This window comes from Mus caroli, unplaced genomic scaffold, assembly GCF_978045245.1.
Source record: "Mus caroli unplaced genomic scaffold, Mus_caroli_1 scaffold_1, whole genome shotgun sequence".
Classification (NCBI taxonomy): Eukaryota; Metazoa; Chordata; class Mammalia; order Rodentia; family Muridae; genus Mus; species Mus caroli.
In genome coordinates, this window is record NW_028227256.1 from 187,630,256 (window position 1) to 187,644,834 (window position 14,579).

Consider the following 14,579-nt stretch of genomic DNA (forward strand, 5'->3'; position numbering starts at 1 on the left):
TAAGGAATTCTAGGCCGGTTCCCTGACTCTGCTGTCATTTATCCCTACACCGGGGGGTTGGGGGGTGGGGGTGGGAGGTGGCGTGGGTATTGTTAACGGTCCCCTTCTCTCTCCGACTGCTAACCACACTTTTAGGCATTTCTACTGACTTCTTGCCATATACCTGGCTTGTAACAGAAAGACAACTCCTTGGGTCCTTGGGCGGTTGACTCACGCTTCCAGGGGTAATTTAAGCTCCTGTTCCCACAGTGCATGGGAGCTCATATTGTGGACACATGATTTGCAGGGCAGGCAGGTGTGTATTTCAAGCAGATGAGTCAAGTCATATTTATTACTAGCCTAAGAGGGATGAAGGCTCCCTGCTCTGCAGCTGCAGTTCAGAGGAGGAGCCAGAGCTGGCTAATGAGTAGGCTACCTCGTGTCTTGATCTATTTCCTTCCTTAAGGCTGCTGGTTCCTTTTCTGAACATGGGTTAGCAGCCCAAACTCACATTCTTCCCATTTCATGAGTGACTAGTGTTTACCCTACCATGCTGTTCATTGTAAACCTTAAACACACACACACACACACACACAGCTTGCATCAGTAAGGGTTGAATTCAAATGTATATACATGCTAAGTACTTTTACTGTTGAGCCTTCTCTCCAGCCCCTAATTTTCCCCTTCCCACCCCAGCTCCTTCCCCCTCCACTTCTATCCTCTCTTTTTTTGTCCTTCATCTTTGTATATATTTAGGGGCACATGGAGAGGTCAAAGGCCAACTTTCACGAGTATGTTTTCTCTTTCCACTTTCCATCCCACTTGAGCCAGGCTCTGCCACGCTGTACAGTCTAGGCTAGCTGATCCACTGTCTTAGGGCTTTACTACTATGAATAGACACCATGACCCAGGCAGCTCTTTTAAGAACACCATTTAATTGGGACTGGCTTACAGGTTCAGAGGTTCAGTCCATTATCATCAAGGCGGGAACATGGCAGCATCCAGGCAGACATGGTCCTGGAGGAGCTGAGAATTCTACATCTTCTTCTGAATGGTGCTAGCAGAATACTGGCTTCCAGGCAGCTAGGATGAGGGTCTTATAGCACATACCCACCGTGACACACCTACTCCAACAGGGCCACACCTCCTAATAGTGCCACTCCCTGGGCTAAGCATACAGAAACCATCACACCCACTAACTCCCAGACAATTCTCCTGCCTCTGCCCCAGTCTTGCAGTAGGAGTATGAGACTGTGCACACCACCACATGAGCCTCACGGATCCCAGCGACACAGTTGTCAGGTTTATATGACAGGCGCTTTTGCTTTTACACGTCGATTAGCCAGCCCAAACTGTTTCCCAACTGGATTTCTCAGTGTTCCCCTAGGGTCTTGAACTCCTGTTCTCAAGTGTTGCTCCTGCTTCAGGCTCCTTCCTGAGCACAGAGTCTAAACACCTAGCCATTTCTGCAACTCCTGCATGCCCTTGACATAACTTCTAACAACTTTCGTAGGAAGTGACACACCTCCCTCTCTCTTCCTTCTGTGTCTCTCAGGTGCACTTTGAGGAGATGGCGCAGGACCCTGGGCTCTGCAGGAGGAAGGGAGGAGTGCTGGGGATGTGGGGAGCATTGAGCGTTCGGGGGTGCTCTGGGCTGGAGGACACTAGAGTCTTCAGAAGCACTGTGGGACTGTGACCTCTGCTGTTTTGTGTGGGATTGGAGAAGAGAAAAATTGACCTGAGCCTAGAGGGTCGCTTGGCTGTCACAGGTAGAAACACTTAGCGGACCTTCTGATGGAGGATGAATGCCCAGCACACAAACAGTGTAAGCCTGGTCCCGGGGTCCTGGAGGCCACACACAGAGTCAGGCCGGTCTGTGAGCTTGAGACTGTTTCCTTATTAGGAATCCTGGGTGTTTTGTTCACCTGCTTTTTTCCTTTAAGCTAAAATTCATAAAATGTAAAAAAACAAAAACGAAAACAAAAAACCATCTTGTTAGTTATTTAAACATGTGCATCTAGTGTTTTTAGTGCATTCAAAGAGTTGGGCAACCATCTCTACCATCTAATGTCAGAACTCCCATAGCTCCTTTCGCTCCTCTTCTTCTCCTCTTCCTCCTCTTCTCCTTCACTTCCCCCTCTTCCTTCTCCTCTTTTCCACCTCCTCTTCTCCTTCTCTTCCTCCTCTTCCTCTTCCTCCTCCTCATCTTCTACTTCTTCTCCTGCTCCTTCCCAGGTTCTGTTATCTTCCTGTCAGTGGAATATCAAATGAGGTCTCTGTGTCTGGCTCCTTTGCTTAGCCTGCCCACAGCAGGGCTCCCTTCAGTTCTCCATCCTTGTTCTCCTTAAGGGACAGGGCTCACTGGTAGCCTAGGTGGGTCCTCTGTGTGATTTCCCGGGGATGTCCCAGCATGCTCAGAGACTCTACCTCTTCCTGTGGAGTTGTAGCATGGTGGGATCATTGTAATTTCTTTCTTCTTTTGCAGTTGACGTTGGGACCTTTTCTCTTTTGGTACTGTAGGTTGCGGTGCTATTCATACTCAAGGTGGTGTGGTTTTTCCCCCTGAGACAGAGTCTCGGCTGACCTGGAGCCTTGGCTGACCTGGAGCCTAGGCTGGCCTTGAACTCACAGAAATCTACCTGCCTCTTAAGTACTGGGATTAAAGGTGTACACCCCCAACCCCCACCCTCTACCCCCTCCCCCTCCCGGCTCATACACTGTACATGGAGTCTCTGTAATTTGTTATAATTAACTCAAGAGTTCAAGAGCAGAGAGGTGGATCTTGTCTAGGCTTGCCTTGTTTCTTATGCAACATTTGCTGTCATGGTCAAGGGGTTTGTAGAGAGTGTATGCTTGTCCTCGGGACTTCCCAAGCTCTGTCTCTGCTCTGGCTGTGGGTCTCTGCATCTGCTTCAGCCAGCTCATATTTTATTTTGGCATCTACACTTTACACTATATTTTTTTCAGGTTTCTGTAAGCATGTTTCATCTCAGCCGAAGCAGGTAGCCCCCCCTCCTCCCGTGATCCTTTCTAGTCCTCCAGATAGGATTGGATGGGAAGGGACCTGTGCCCACCGACATAGGGCAGAGAAACAGAGTCTGGTCATTCCCTCTTGCTCCGTGATGTGTTGTGGAAACTGAGTTTCTGTTTCACACAGAACCCCGGTATAGGCCACTATTAGGGCGTTTATGGTCTCTATATGCTCAACTTGTCCCTGTAATTTGTTATAATTAACTCAGGAGTTGGAGAGCAGAGAGTGTGGATCAGGTCTGGGCTTGCCTTGTTTCTTACACAGCATTTGCTGGTCCTGGTGTTTTCCCCCAGTGCTCAGAGCCCGTGTGTGTTTGTGTGCATTTAAACAAACAGTGTCCTTTTTAGGAAAGAATCACAGAGACTTGGAGAGTCTTCCTAAGCAGGTGGGTGTCTCAGGGAAGGTGACGCTTGATCAGGTGCTGCTGAAGCTTTGTGGAGTTGAACACCTGCCATGGAAATCCTGTCTGTGTATGTTTGAGAAAGTGTGTGTGTGTGCATGTGTGTGTGTGTTCTCAGGAGTACACATCAGTTAGCTGTGATTGTGAGGAAGGCTGGAGGACTTTCCCTTTTAAGGTCGTCCATGTCCCTTGTAGGGTTAGCCCCTTTCCATCTCTTTAGCTTTTCTCTGGGGTCATTGTGTTTCCCATAGTTTGCTGCTGGTGCAGTTTTCATTGACGGCCAATTCGGACATTCATTGAACATCAAAGCTTTTTAGCTAGTGCACGGACCGGGTACCAGACACATTACCATACATATCAGGAATCATGAACTCAAATATATCCTTCCCAAGGGTTCTGAGAGCTCAGGGCTGGGGCAGGAAATGGCCTGTGTAGGACTGTCTAGCGACTGTACGGCACATGGAGGACAAAACCCGTGTGGACCACCCTGTTCGTTATGTCCCTTTTCAGCTGAGAACAGTCTTTGGAATGCATGGGTGAGCTTCCCTCCCCTGCTGCTACCCAGCCCTGACAGTCTTAGGGCTCGGTTTGCTTCCTCATACCCCAGGGTCCTAGGACGGCTCGCACCTTTTGCATTGGTACAGGACAACATCAAGTAGAGAGCAATGTTCTGTGATGCTTTGGTACATTCTCCACCATCCTGGGAGAAGGTTCCAGTAAATTCCGGAAAGGGGCTTTCTGATACTGCTAGTTGCAAAGAAAGGTTTCTGTCCAGGAGGTGGCGTTCTAAACCTTACCCTGCTCTTAGTCATTAAGACAGCTGATGTCCTTTCCGCACTCTGATCCTCCATGCTTCCGTGAAGGCCTCAAAGACCGAATGGAAAGATGTACTACAAATTGTGACATTTATATTGGCTCTTCAGATGAGGGGCATTGTTGGCTGAGCTGGATTTGAGCCACGGAGGAAGGATGAATGGAAAGGAACACACAGCGACACTGAGAATGTAGACCAGCCGTCACAGCTCAGAGTATCGCTACCTACCTGGCTTCAGGCAGCAAAAAACAGACCTGGAGAGTTTCTAGCCATAGAAGAAGCACACCCTGTGTGCATTCCCAGGCTAGCCTCACTGATTGTGCATCCTAAGTATATTCGCAGGCTAGCCTCACTGATTGTGCATCCTAAGTACATTCCCAGGCTAGCCTCACTGATTGTGCATCCTAAGTATATCCCCAGGCTAGCCACACTGATTGTGCATCCTAAGTACATTCCCAGGCTAGCCTCACTGATTGTGCATCCTAAGTATATCCCCAGGCTAGCCTCACTGATTGTGCATCCTAAGTATATCCCCAGGCTAGCCTCACTGATTGTGCATCCTAAGTATATCCCCAGGCTAGCCTCACTGATTGTGCATCCTAAGTATATCCCCAGGCTAGCCTCACTGATTGTGCATCCTAAGTATATCCCCAGGCTAGCCTCACTGATGTTGAGGCACACAACTTCTTGTGGAGAAGGGCCAGCTTCTGCAAGCCTTTCTCAGAAGCATGGGCCACACACATCTCTGTTTGTGATATTTTCAGTTTCATTTTTACTTGGGGATTTCAGGGAAAAGGAGGGCTCCCCCTTTTTACATCCGTGGTTGGCCCTGCTTGGAGGTGATTGCTGTCTGGCTTTTCGGTTAGGAAGCAATGTCACCTTGGACAAGTCAGTCTCTTAGAACAGTTTCCTGCTGTCCACATGCAGGTGTTAGGCATGGATGTTAAACTCTCAACGGACTTTCTTGTTTAGAATTAACTATCCAGCATCGGTTCAAGGCCCCCAAATCTGTAATGCGCTCATGATCAGAGGACTGTGCCCCGAACTGATCAGTGGACTGTACCCAATACTGACGCTCTTTGCAGAGTCAACTTTCGGATATAGGAGCAACACAAGTCCCTTCTTGCACACTAAAGATCTCAGGACAGAGGGAAATAGGAACCACATGGGCTCTGAAGATGTTTGCTAGAGAGTTGCGACCATTTGTAGTCACATTCCGTGAGCCCAACACTGTTACCAGAAAATGAGGTCATCTAGTGTTGGGGGTGGGTCCTCCAAACAAGCATCTACATACAGTACCTTAACTGTGCTCCACTCCTCTGCCTCCATCCTGTGGGCATGCTGGTGTTCTTGCAAGGCAGTCAGGACAAATCCAGGTCTGAAAGCTTAGCCATCGTGATGGGCTCTTCCCAACTTGGGGATCCTCTGCTGCCCTAGACTTGGAATGAAGGATTCTGTTGGGGGAGGGGTGGGAAACATACTCTCAAAGCTACGTGTCCTCGGCCTTTGAGTTCCTGGCGCCTTTCTCGTGGTTCTGCGGTGAGGCAGGCCCTGCTTTGTAGGCTACCACAGGCGTTTCTCAACCAAAAGGAACAACCCTGCAAGTACAACACACAGACAGGATGTTCAGGTTCCTCACATGTGAATTAAAATGGAACTGAGGGGACCCAGCCAAACATTTTGAATGTAATGTTATGCTGTGTAGTTTCTTAGGGACTTCATACCTCTGTCAGAATACTGAGTGCTTCCTTGGCTTGGCCAAGTTTAGTGTTTAAAAATAAACACAAACTTCAGTTCAAAATCCTGGAGGAAGAAGGAAGTTGGAAAAGTTGTTCATGCCGTAGAGTATGGACATTCAGGATGGAGGACCTCCCCTCACCCCGTCCCTAGCTTACCTCAGAGCATCTGTCAGCTCCCAGTTACCATGTTTAGCCAAAGCAATTGTTGGGACCCTTGTCTGCATCACACAGGGAAACTACCATTTCCTCGATGAATGAGTTTTTGCTTTAGGTTAAAATCAAGATGAAAAATGAGATGAGAAAATCTACTTTGATTTAACGTATAGAATTATCACCCGATTCTTACAGGGAGAGCTGGCCTGTAACCTAAGACTAGCCCCTGGGTCTCCACAGCCAGATGGGATGCCTCGAGGACGTTTGAGTATGAAGAATGTTTTAGCATTTTCTGTGCAAGCTTAGATTCAAAGCGGACCTCTTTGGAAACTTGGCTGTGCTTTCATTTCCTGGCATGACGATTGGCTGGCTGGATTTTTCCTTTCCACCCACAGTGCTGACAGGGTGGAGTGTACTTCCATGAAATTGTATGTTTCTAAAATAGGACCCACAGTTTTACTTCACTGCAGTTAGGAGAGTTGTATCTCTAACCAAAACAGAGAGGAGCCCAACAATTCTAAAAACAGAACGCCAGCTCTGCTCTCAGATCCTGCAGGGCGCCATTTTTATATTTTACAAAGGGGCTTTCAGTGGGAAAGTAAAGCTAGCAGATAATTTCTAAAGTAGTTCAAATTTTGTTCTTTTTTTTTTTTCCCCTTCAGTCTTACTAGTAACCGTTACCAAAGTCTCGTGTGGTGACGGCACGTGTCAGTGCCCAGAGATCTTCGTGTTCTGGGTGGCTTCCAGGTAGAACATACTACATCCCCGACACTGTATCCAAGCACAGGCATCTGCCAGCCTACACACGCGTGAGGAGCATCCAGTGTTCCTCACTGTAGAGTTGGAGTCATTATTTCCTGTCACAGGATGGTCTGAATTGGAGCTGCCATGTATGTGGGCTGGGATGTCGCCCAGTAGGTAGAGAGCTTCCCTAACATGAAGCAGCCCTGGGATCGGTCCTCAGCAGTACGTATCAGGCACGGTGGCTCATGCCTCTAGAAGACAAAGACGGGACGAACAGGGCTTCAAGGTCATCCTTGCTCACATAGGGAGTTGGAGGCCAGCCTGGCATCCGTGAGACCCTGTCTGGAAAACGGCAGCAACAAAGAGCTGGATGTCGCTGAATGACAACAAGCCTTGGGCTCAAGAGAAATGGAGTTGCTGGTTAGCTGGATCTAGTGGATTTCTTGGTTACTGATCCGGTCCCCAAAAGAATCTACTGACAGCTTCTTGGCTGTTTCTTTTCACTTCCAGGGTGACATGGGAGACAATTTCCGTTCTGGGTCACAGGTGACAACACCTTTACAAACATCCCCTACCCCACCCCACCCCAGGTCCTGGAAGACTGTCCCATCAGACAGCACAGCAAAGAACTTTGATGGACTAACTGGGTCCCTGTGAGGCAGAGACTGCGGTCTGGTCCTTCCCAAGTTTTGCATTTATGTTTCCAGGAAGTGCTCCCAGGAAGTGCTTCCTAAGTTCATGCTGACACCTGCTTGCCCTTCTGGCTTGAAGGACTGAAAATAAGTGGAAGCAACCAATGGTAGAGAAGGGGTGTCCCGGGGATTCAGATATTGTGTGACTAGTAGGAGGAGGTGAGCTTTTGCCTCCTTTTCCAGCTGAGGTCCCCACCGCACCACCACTTTGGTCAGTTTTGAGAACCCTGCTGTAGCTTTCCTTAGTAAACCTGAAGGTGCTTTCTGCCTGAGAGCCTGCTCACAGGATCTTAAGGGGTTTTGTTTTTGGTTTTGATGCCCTGAAACATTACTGGAGAGAGACTGTGTGGCCCACGGGGTGAAGCTGACACCTTTTCCTTGATTCTCTTTCTGCTCTCATCCTCTCAGTTGTGAAAGTAGGACCCTCAGGCTCCAAGTGGCTCGTCTTCAAAGATGTGCCTGCGCGTCTGCTTTCACGGTGAACTCTTGGCACTTAAAAGGGGTTTTGATAACTTAAGGACCCTCTTACTGGCTCTGTTTCCTCCCTCTAAGAACTGCTGGGGTTGCGGAGATGAAAGCCTCCACAAAAGACTCCCAGGTACTTCCCAGGGTCTCTTGAAGAGAGGTTACCTGGAGGGAGTGAGTCACTGTTCCCTGGAGAACTGGCCCAGGGGCGCAGTGAGCAAGATGGCAGAGGGCACTGAGTGCAGAGTGCAGAGCCTTGAAGGGTGGCGGCCATACAGTGTGTCTGAGATGAGAAGCATCCTCCTGGAGACACAGCCCTCAGCCCCTCCTCAGACTCACGGAGCTGCGTCCTAGGAGGTGCACAGCAGTTAGCAGTGCTTTGTTCTGTTTTGATATAAGGTCTCACTCCAGGGTAGCCCAGAGTTCACTATATAGCCTGGGATGGCCTTGGATTTATGATCTTTTGCCTGAGCCCCTTGAGTGCTGGGATTCCAGATACACACTGTTAGGTTTTTTGTTTTGTTTGTTTTTTGTTTTTTGGTTTTTTTTTGGTTTTTTTTTTTTTTTGTTTGTTTTTTCAAGACGGGGTTTGTCTGTATAGCCCTGGCTGTCCTGGAACTCACTCTGTAGACCAGGGTGGCCTCGAACTCAGAAATCCACGCCCAGCCACACTGTTAGTTTTTAAACACCAGCATCTCATGGGTTTAAATAAGGTGATGCAAGCTCTGCCTGTCTTGAAGAGGGTTGTGCTCCTCCAAGCAAAGGGGATAATGTGAAGCCTTGGTGGGTTCCCGCAATAAAGAAGAACAGAGAAACTGGGGTTATGATTGTAGCCTGGCTCAGAGGAGAGACAGGCAAGCACAGCGGCTGTGGACCATACTGCCTGGGGCCAGCCTTTGATTCTCCTTGGGAGAGGCATGAAAACTGGGAATTAGGGACTTGGTGCTCTACACAGAGCAGAGCAGAATGCCAGAGGATGTGGCTGAAGCTTGCCTTTCTGTGGCCAACCCCAGGCTTCTTAGTGTTGGGTGTTTTGACTTAACTCTTGTCAAGATTCTAAGTTCAAAAGCTTGTGCTTCAGTGTTATTTGTTCAGATTATCAGGAATTAACAAGTTGTAGCTTCCTTTTCCCTCTGCCATGCAGATACTGTCATTAAACACCCTAAGAATCAGTCTGTCCCTCCCTCCGTTCTTCCTTTCCTCCCTTCCTCCCTTCTTCCCTTCCTCCCTTCCTCCATAGACAGGAGGAATCTGGGACCCTGTTGAACAGAACACTGAACACTTCAGATTCAGTGGGAGGCCCTGTCTCATAAGAAAAGGTCACAGAGGCAATTGAGAAAAACCAGATTGGCTTCTTGTCTTCATGTGCACACACATGGATGAATTTGCACCCACACATGCATACAGTGCCCTCTCTCTGTGTCTGTCTCTCTCTCTCTGTCTCTTTCTCCCTTCCTCCCTTCCTCTCCCCTCTCGTTCTCCTTCCCCTTTCTAGCTCTTTCCCACTTCTCTCCCTCTCATCTCCCTGCTCTCCGCAATGCCCTTGGTTTCACTGGATTTAGTATTGATCTTGGCATTTCCTCCCTTGATCTAAGCACTTACCAGAATTGGAGAAACTGGCTTTTGATAGCCAGCAAATGACTTTGGTGGTAAATTCTTGTGTCTAATTCCTTGCCCATGTGGTAGGACTTGAGGGTAAGAGGAATCTGAACTGTGATGACAGTTAAGGACTGAATAGTGTCCGCAGAGGGGTGGTGGCCTCTGATGGGCAAACAGACAAAGGTTTTCTGATGGACTGGCCTCTAAAGCTCAGTGAAGGTCATTCTTTGATACAGGTCATTTATTGATAGAGTCATTGATATGGGTCATTCATAGATAGGGGTCATTCATAGGTATGGGTCATTTATTGATACGGGTCATTCATTGATACAGGTTATTCATTGATACAGGTCATTTATTGATAGAGTTATTCATTGATACAGGTCATTCATTGGTACAGCCCAATGATAATGGTAGGTGGAAGATCCCTGATTGAATGGTGAAACCTGTAAAATGTTTATAAATTTATCAGATAAAAGATCAGGTGGGAGCAGGAAACAAAAGTTAGTTTTCTGTTGCATATTACATTTGATTTAAAATAATTAATTAGCTAACTCCCAGTGTTTGCCCTTCAGATCTGAGGCTAGAATTTTCCCACCAGAGACTAACCTGTTTTTTGTTTTGTTTTGTTTTGTTTCGTCTTGTCTTGTGTCTTTCCCTGCTTTATAGTCCCGGGTGGGATGGGCTGGTGTGGGCAGAGCGCCAGTGTTTTACCCTCCAGGAGCCTTTTTCAGAGTGTCACCGCACCTGTGGTAGTGCAGGCATACCCTGCCATAATCAGTCCTCCATGTCTAGGGAAACCAGGCTTGGGGTGACCTTTGGGTTCCCAGACAGAGCTGTCAAAGTTAAGCTGTAATACAGAGTGGTTCTTACCAGGAGCAAAATGGCTGCCAGTATTTCAGACAGCATAGCAGGGGCAGTCTGGTCAGAGAGGCAACTGTGGGGGCCCTCGAGACAAGCATCTGTGTGGAGGTTTTTCCCGTGGGCCATTCTGAAGCAGTAGTTCCGTCAGGGGCAGTGCGCACTGTTCGAGCTTCTGTTCTTAGGAGGCTGCACGGTCTGTTGTCTACAGTTTGCTTTTGGAAAAAAGTACTCCAGGTTGGAAAGTTAAAATCAGCGACGTTTTCATGGATCGCAACCATGTGAGGCTAAACCTCACTCTGGAAGAGCTTCAGCAGAATTTCACGTTAGTGGCCAATTAGTAGTCTGGCCGACCAGACTCTTACATTTATACGTTTTTATTTTTTTAAAGATTCATGCTTATTATTTTAAAATGTTATTTCTACCTCAATTAGGGCAATCAATATAATCTCCCCTCCCCCCCAACTGCCCCGACATACGCAGAGAGGCCCATCTGTCGGGTGATCCTAGATTTTTGTCAAATTGCTAATTAAGCCATCGAAAGAGGGCATTGTTGAGTGTTGCCGTGACCTCTCTGGTCACGGGTCACCCTGAGGCCCACAGCAGAGTGTCTGAAGAGTGTGTTCTCACGAACAGTGAACTGGCTTCCGCACCTGCTATGGAACAGAGGGACCCAGGGGCAGAGGCCACTGTCCGTCTTCTGTAGGTGACATCCCAGCGTCACCCGTACACCCTGCTGGGAACGGATCCCAGTGTCCCTGTTTACAGTTGGTCCTCTCTTCCTGTAACAGATATCAGTATTACCTGCAAGTCAAAAAAGATGTGCTTGAAGGACGGTTGCGGTGCTCCCTGGAACAAGTGATCCGGCTAGCTGGCTTAGCTGTGCAAGGTAAGGCCTCCTGTGGACTTCTGTGTCCTGCTTCAGTATGCTCACCCAGAACAAACAGTTAGATTTGGTTAAGCAACCCATGGCTGAGGCCTCCTGGCCACTTTGAGATGTTTTGCATTAATTTGAAAAATTAGTGATTTGGGGTGACAGGAGAAGATGTCTCGAAGCTGCTTTCGAATCAGTCAATGCTTGTTTGATTCTGGTTCTGGGTGAAGAATAATAGTTTTAAAATCCTACCTGTAATTGAAGCTGTCTTTCAGAGTGTGGAGGACATTTTCTCAGGATCATTTCTCTGTAAGGTATGATCATACCCTGATAGTATGAATAATTTGCTGTCACTACTTAAAGTACAGTAGCATTAACCGATGTTTCATACCTCCTGTAGTAGAGTTTACTAGAGAGCATTAAGTCAATGGCAGATGTATGATGAGGGACAGGAGTTGGGTGGACTTGTCTCTCAATCTTTACGACGTCGTGGAGAGTGTTATTATGTGTGCTTTCTGTTTACATTTTTATTTATGTGTACATGTGTGAGTGTGGTTTAGGTGTGTGTAGAGGCCAAGAGAGGGTGTCAGCCCCACTGGCGCTATAGTTGCAGGTGACCGTGAGTCACCACATGTGGAGAACCAAACTCAGGTCTCCTGGAAGAAGAGCATGCTCCAAGTCATTAACCATTCTCCAGATCTGTACCGTATCTGTCTGTCTGTCTGTCTGTCTGTCTCTCTCTCTCTCTCTCTCTCTCTGTGTGTGTGTGTGTGTGTATGTACCAATCATCTGTCTACCTATTTATCCATCTATCAATCTATCTACCAACCTACCTACCTACCTACCTATTTATTGAATAATGGTTTAAATGCATTTGCTCATATTGAAAATAGAGTGTGTGCCTATGTGTGTGTGTATCTATGTACTGTGTGTGCAATGCTTCAGGAGGCCAGAAGAGGGCACCAGATGCACTGCAACTGTGAGCCACCATGTGGGTGCTGGGAACTAACCCATGTCTTCTTCAAGAACAGCACATGTTCTTAACTGCTGAGTCATCATCTCTCCATCCTCAAATGGCAGAGGGTAGAGAACATGCAGTGTGCCCTTCACCTTCACACTGGGCCTTAGGTCTTTGAGAGGCTTTTCTTTCTGTTTTCCGTGTGTCCTCTCCTCACTGCTTGGGCATCCTGGGTATTGGTAGACCCTTGAGGAAGTTGGTGGAGTCAGCCTCGATTCCCTTTCTATTAGGGCCTTGAAGTGAGTTATTTTGTCTGTATGATAAGACTTCCTTTAAGTACATAATGTTAAAGCATGGTTCTCTTGGCCTGGAGAGATGGTTCACCGGTAAAGTGCTAGCTTGCAAGGGTGAGGGCCTGACTTGGTCCCCAAGAACCCACATAGACAGGAGGCTTCCGGGGGCTTGCTGGACAGAACACCGAATACTTCAGAGTCAGTGGGAGACCCTGTCTCATAAGATAAGGTCGCAGAAGCAATTGAGAAAGACCAGAGGTTGGCTTCTTGCCTCCATGTGCACACATGTGGATGAATTCGCACCCTCAGACAGCACCCCCCCCCCCATTTTTCTAACAGCCCCTGTTGGGCCATTAGAAAGACAGACCACGCCCACAGAGGGAAAGGAGCTGTACCAGGCGATTGAACTTGAGACGGGCTCGCGAATCCTCTGCCTGCCCTGAGCACCTCACCTGCTGCACTCTGTAGGGAGAGCTCCACCGTCTCTGCCCTGTTGTTCTTTCTGTGGAACACACAGCCTCTCTTCCTCTCACTTTGCTGCTAAGTGCTTTTCCATCGAGATCCAATCTGGGGTTGGCTTTTGTAGAAGCGAGGCAGTGAACGTCAAGGTATTTCTGCGGATTCTGTTTGCACGTGGGCCCCCCCCCCATGCCGCAGTGAGATGGCAACGGGAGAAACGTGGTTCCTGGCATCTTGGGACATGTAAATGTGTTCCGGAGGCGTGAAGATTTTTGAGGTTGCCTGCCAAGGGTGACTTACAGCGGGGCTTTCCAGCTGCAGGTACATCTCCAGCCACGTTTCTCCGTATTAACCTTGACTTAGAAGAAAGTCCCCTTGGCAGACAGGGGTAAGATACCAGCCTGGTACACAGTCAACAAACAAACACAGGTTTGTTTGAAAGTCTTTAAATAGCCATTAGGGCTTGCTTCCAAATTTCCTCACTCTTTCTAAAAATCACCTAGTGGAGTTCACCTGCCAGTACTACTGACAGTTGCTAGGTTAGAGTCGGGTCCACGTAAGATAGGCCTTGGCACTGATGTTGCTTAATGGGGCAGCAAAGAGAGTGCAGTCAGAGCGGGTGTGTGGGTAGTTTGCTGTGTTTTACTGTCTATGTCTTCATGTAACGGCTGCCCTTGTCTCCCTGACTCTCCTGCCCAGCTGACTTCGGAGACTATAACCAGTTTGATTCCCGAGAGTTCCTCCGAGAGTACGTGCTCTTCCCTATGGTGAGTTCATTGTGCTTCTCTTGGTATCTCTTTCCTCGGACATTTTGGTCTTTGTTTTGACATTCTCTGTGCTCCCTGGGAAGGAGGTCTGCACCCTTTAACAGAGGGACAAGTGTTCTGAAGTACCAGGAGTAGAAGGGTGCACCCTCCCACCTCAAAATACTTCCTCCCCCTCCCCCTCCCCCTCCCCAGAACCACCCCAGGCAGAATGTTGGTAGTGTGGAGAGGCAGCACCGAGTCTTCTGGGCTGATTTTAAATTTATCAGTCCCAATGGTGCTTTTCTTCTGTTGATGGAATCTGTAAGTTTTGTATGTATGCAGTCACATAATCAGCAAATGTAGACTATTATACCCCTTCCTGTCATCCCTATCTATCTATCTATCTATCATATTTATCATCTATCTATCTATCTATCTATCTATCTATCATATTTATCATCTCTCTCTGTCTGTCATCTATCTTTCATCTATCTATCTATCGTCTGTCATCTCCATCTAGCTATCTATCTACAATCTTGACTGTCATCTATCTGTCAACTCTTTGTCTATCTACCATCTGTCTCTATCTATCTACCCATCTTCCTTTCTATCATTTATTATTGCTCAAATTACTTTAGTTAAGCTGTTAGTACCATTTGAATGCAAGTGGTGAGAGTGGGCTGGCCCGCAGCTCAGATGTCGATTACTCTCCCAGCTTGTGTAGCCATGTATTCAGTCCCCAGAACCACAAGAGAGGACAAGAGGTAGGGGA

General features: G+C 47.9%; 1 protein-coding gene across 2 annotated transcripts in view; it reads left to right on the plus strand.

Annotated features, from left to right (window-relative positions):
• The window catches only part of Ptpn14 (protein tyrosine phosphatase non-receptor type 14), a 149,199-nt gene that overhangs the window by 85,008 nt on the left and 49,612 nt on the right, over positions 1-14,579 (plus strand). For both annotated transcript variants that reach the window (XM_029477885.2, XM_029477888.2), the window contains exons 4-5: positions 11,269-11,366; positions 13,761-13,828. In XM_029477885.2, coding sequence (XP_029333745.1) covers positions 11,269-11,366; positions 13,761-13,828 — 166 coding nt within the window. The remainder of the gene's footprint in view (positions 1-11,268; positions 11,367-13,760; positions 13,829-14,579) is intronic.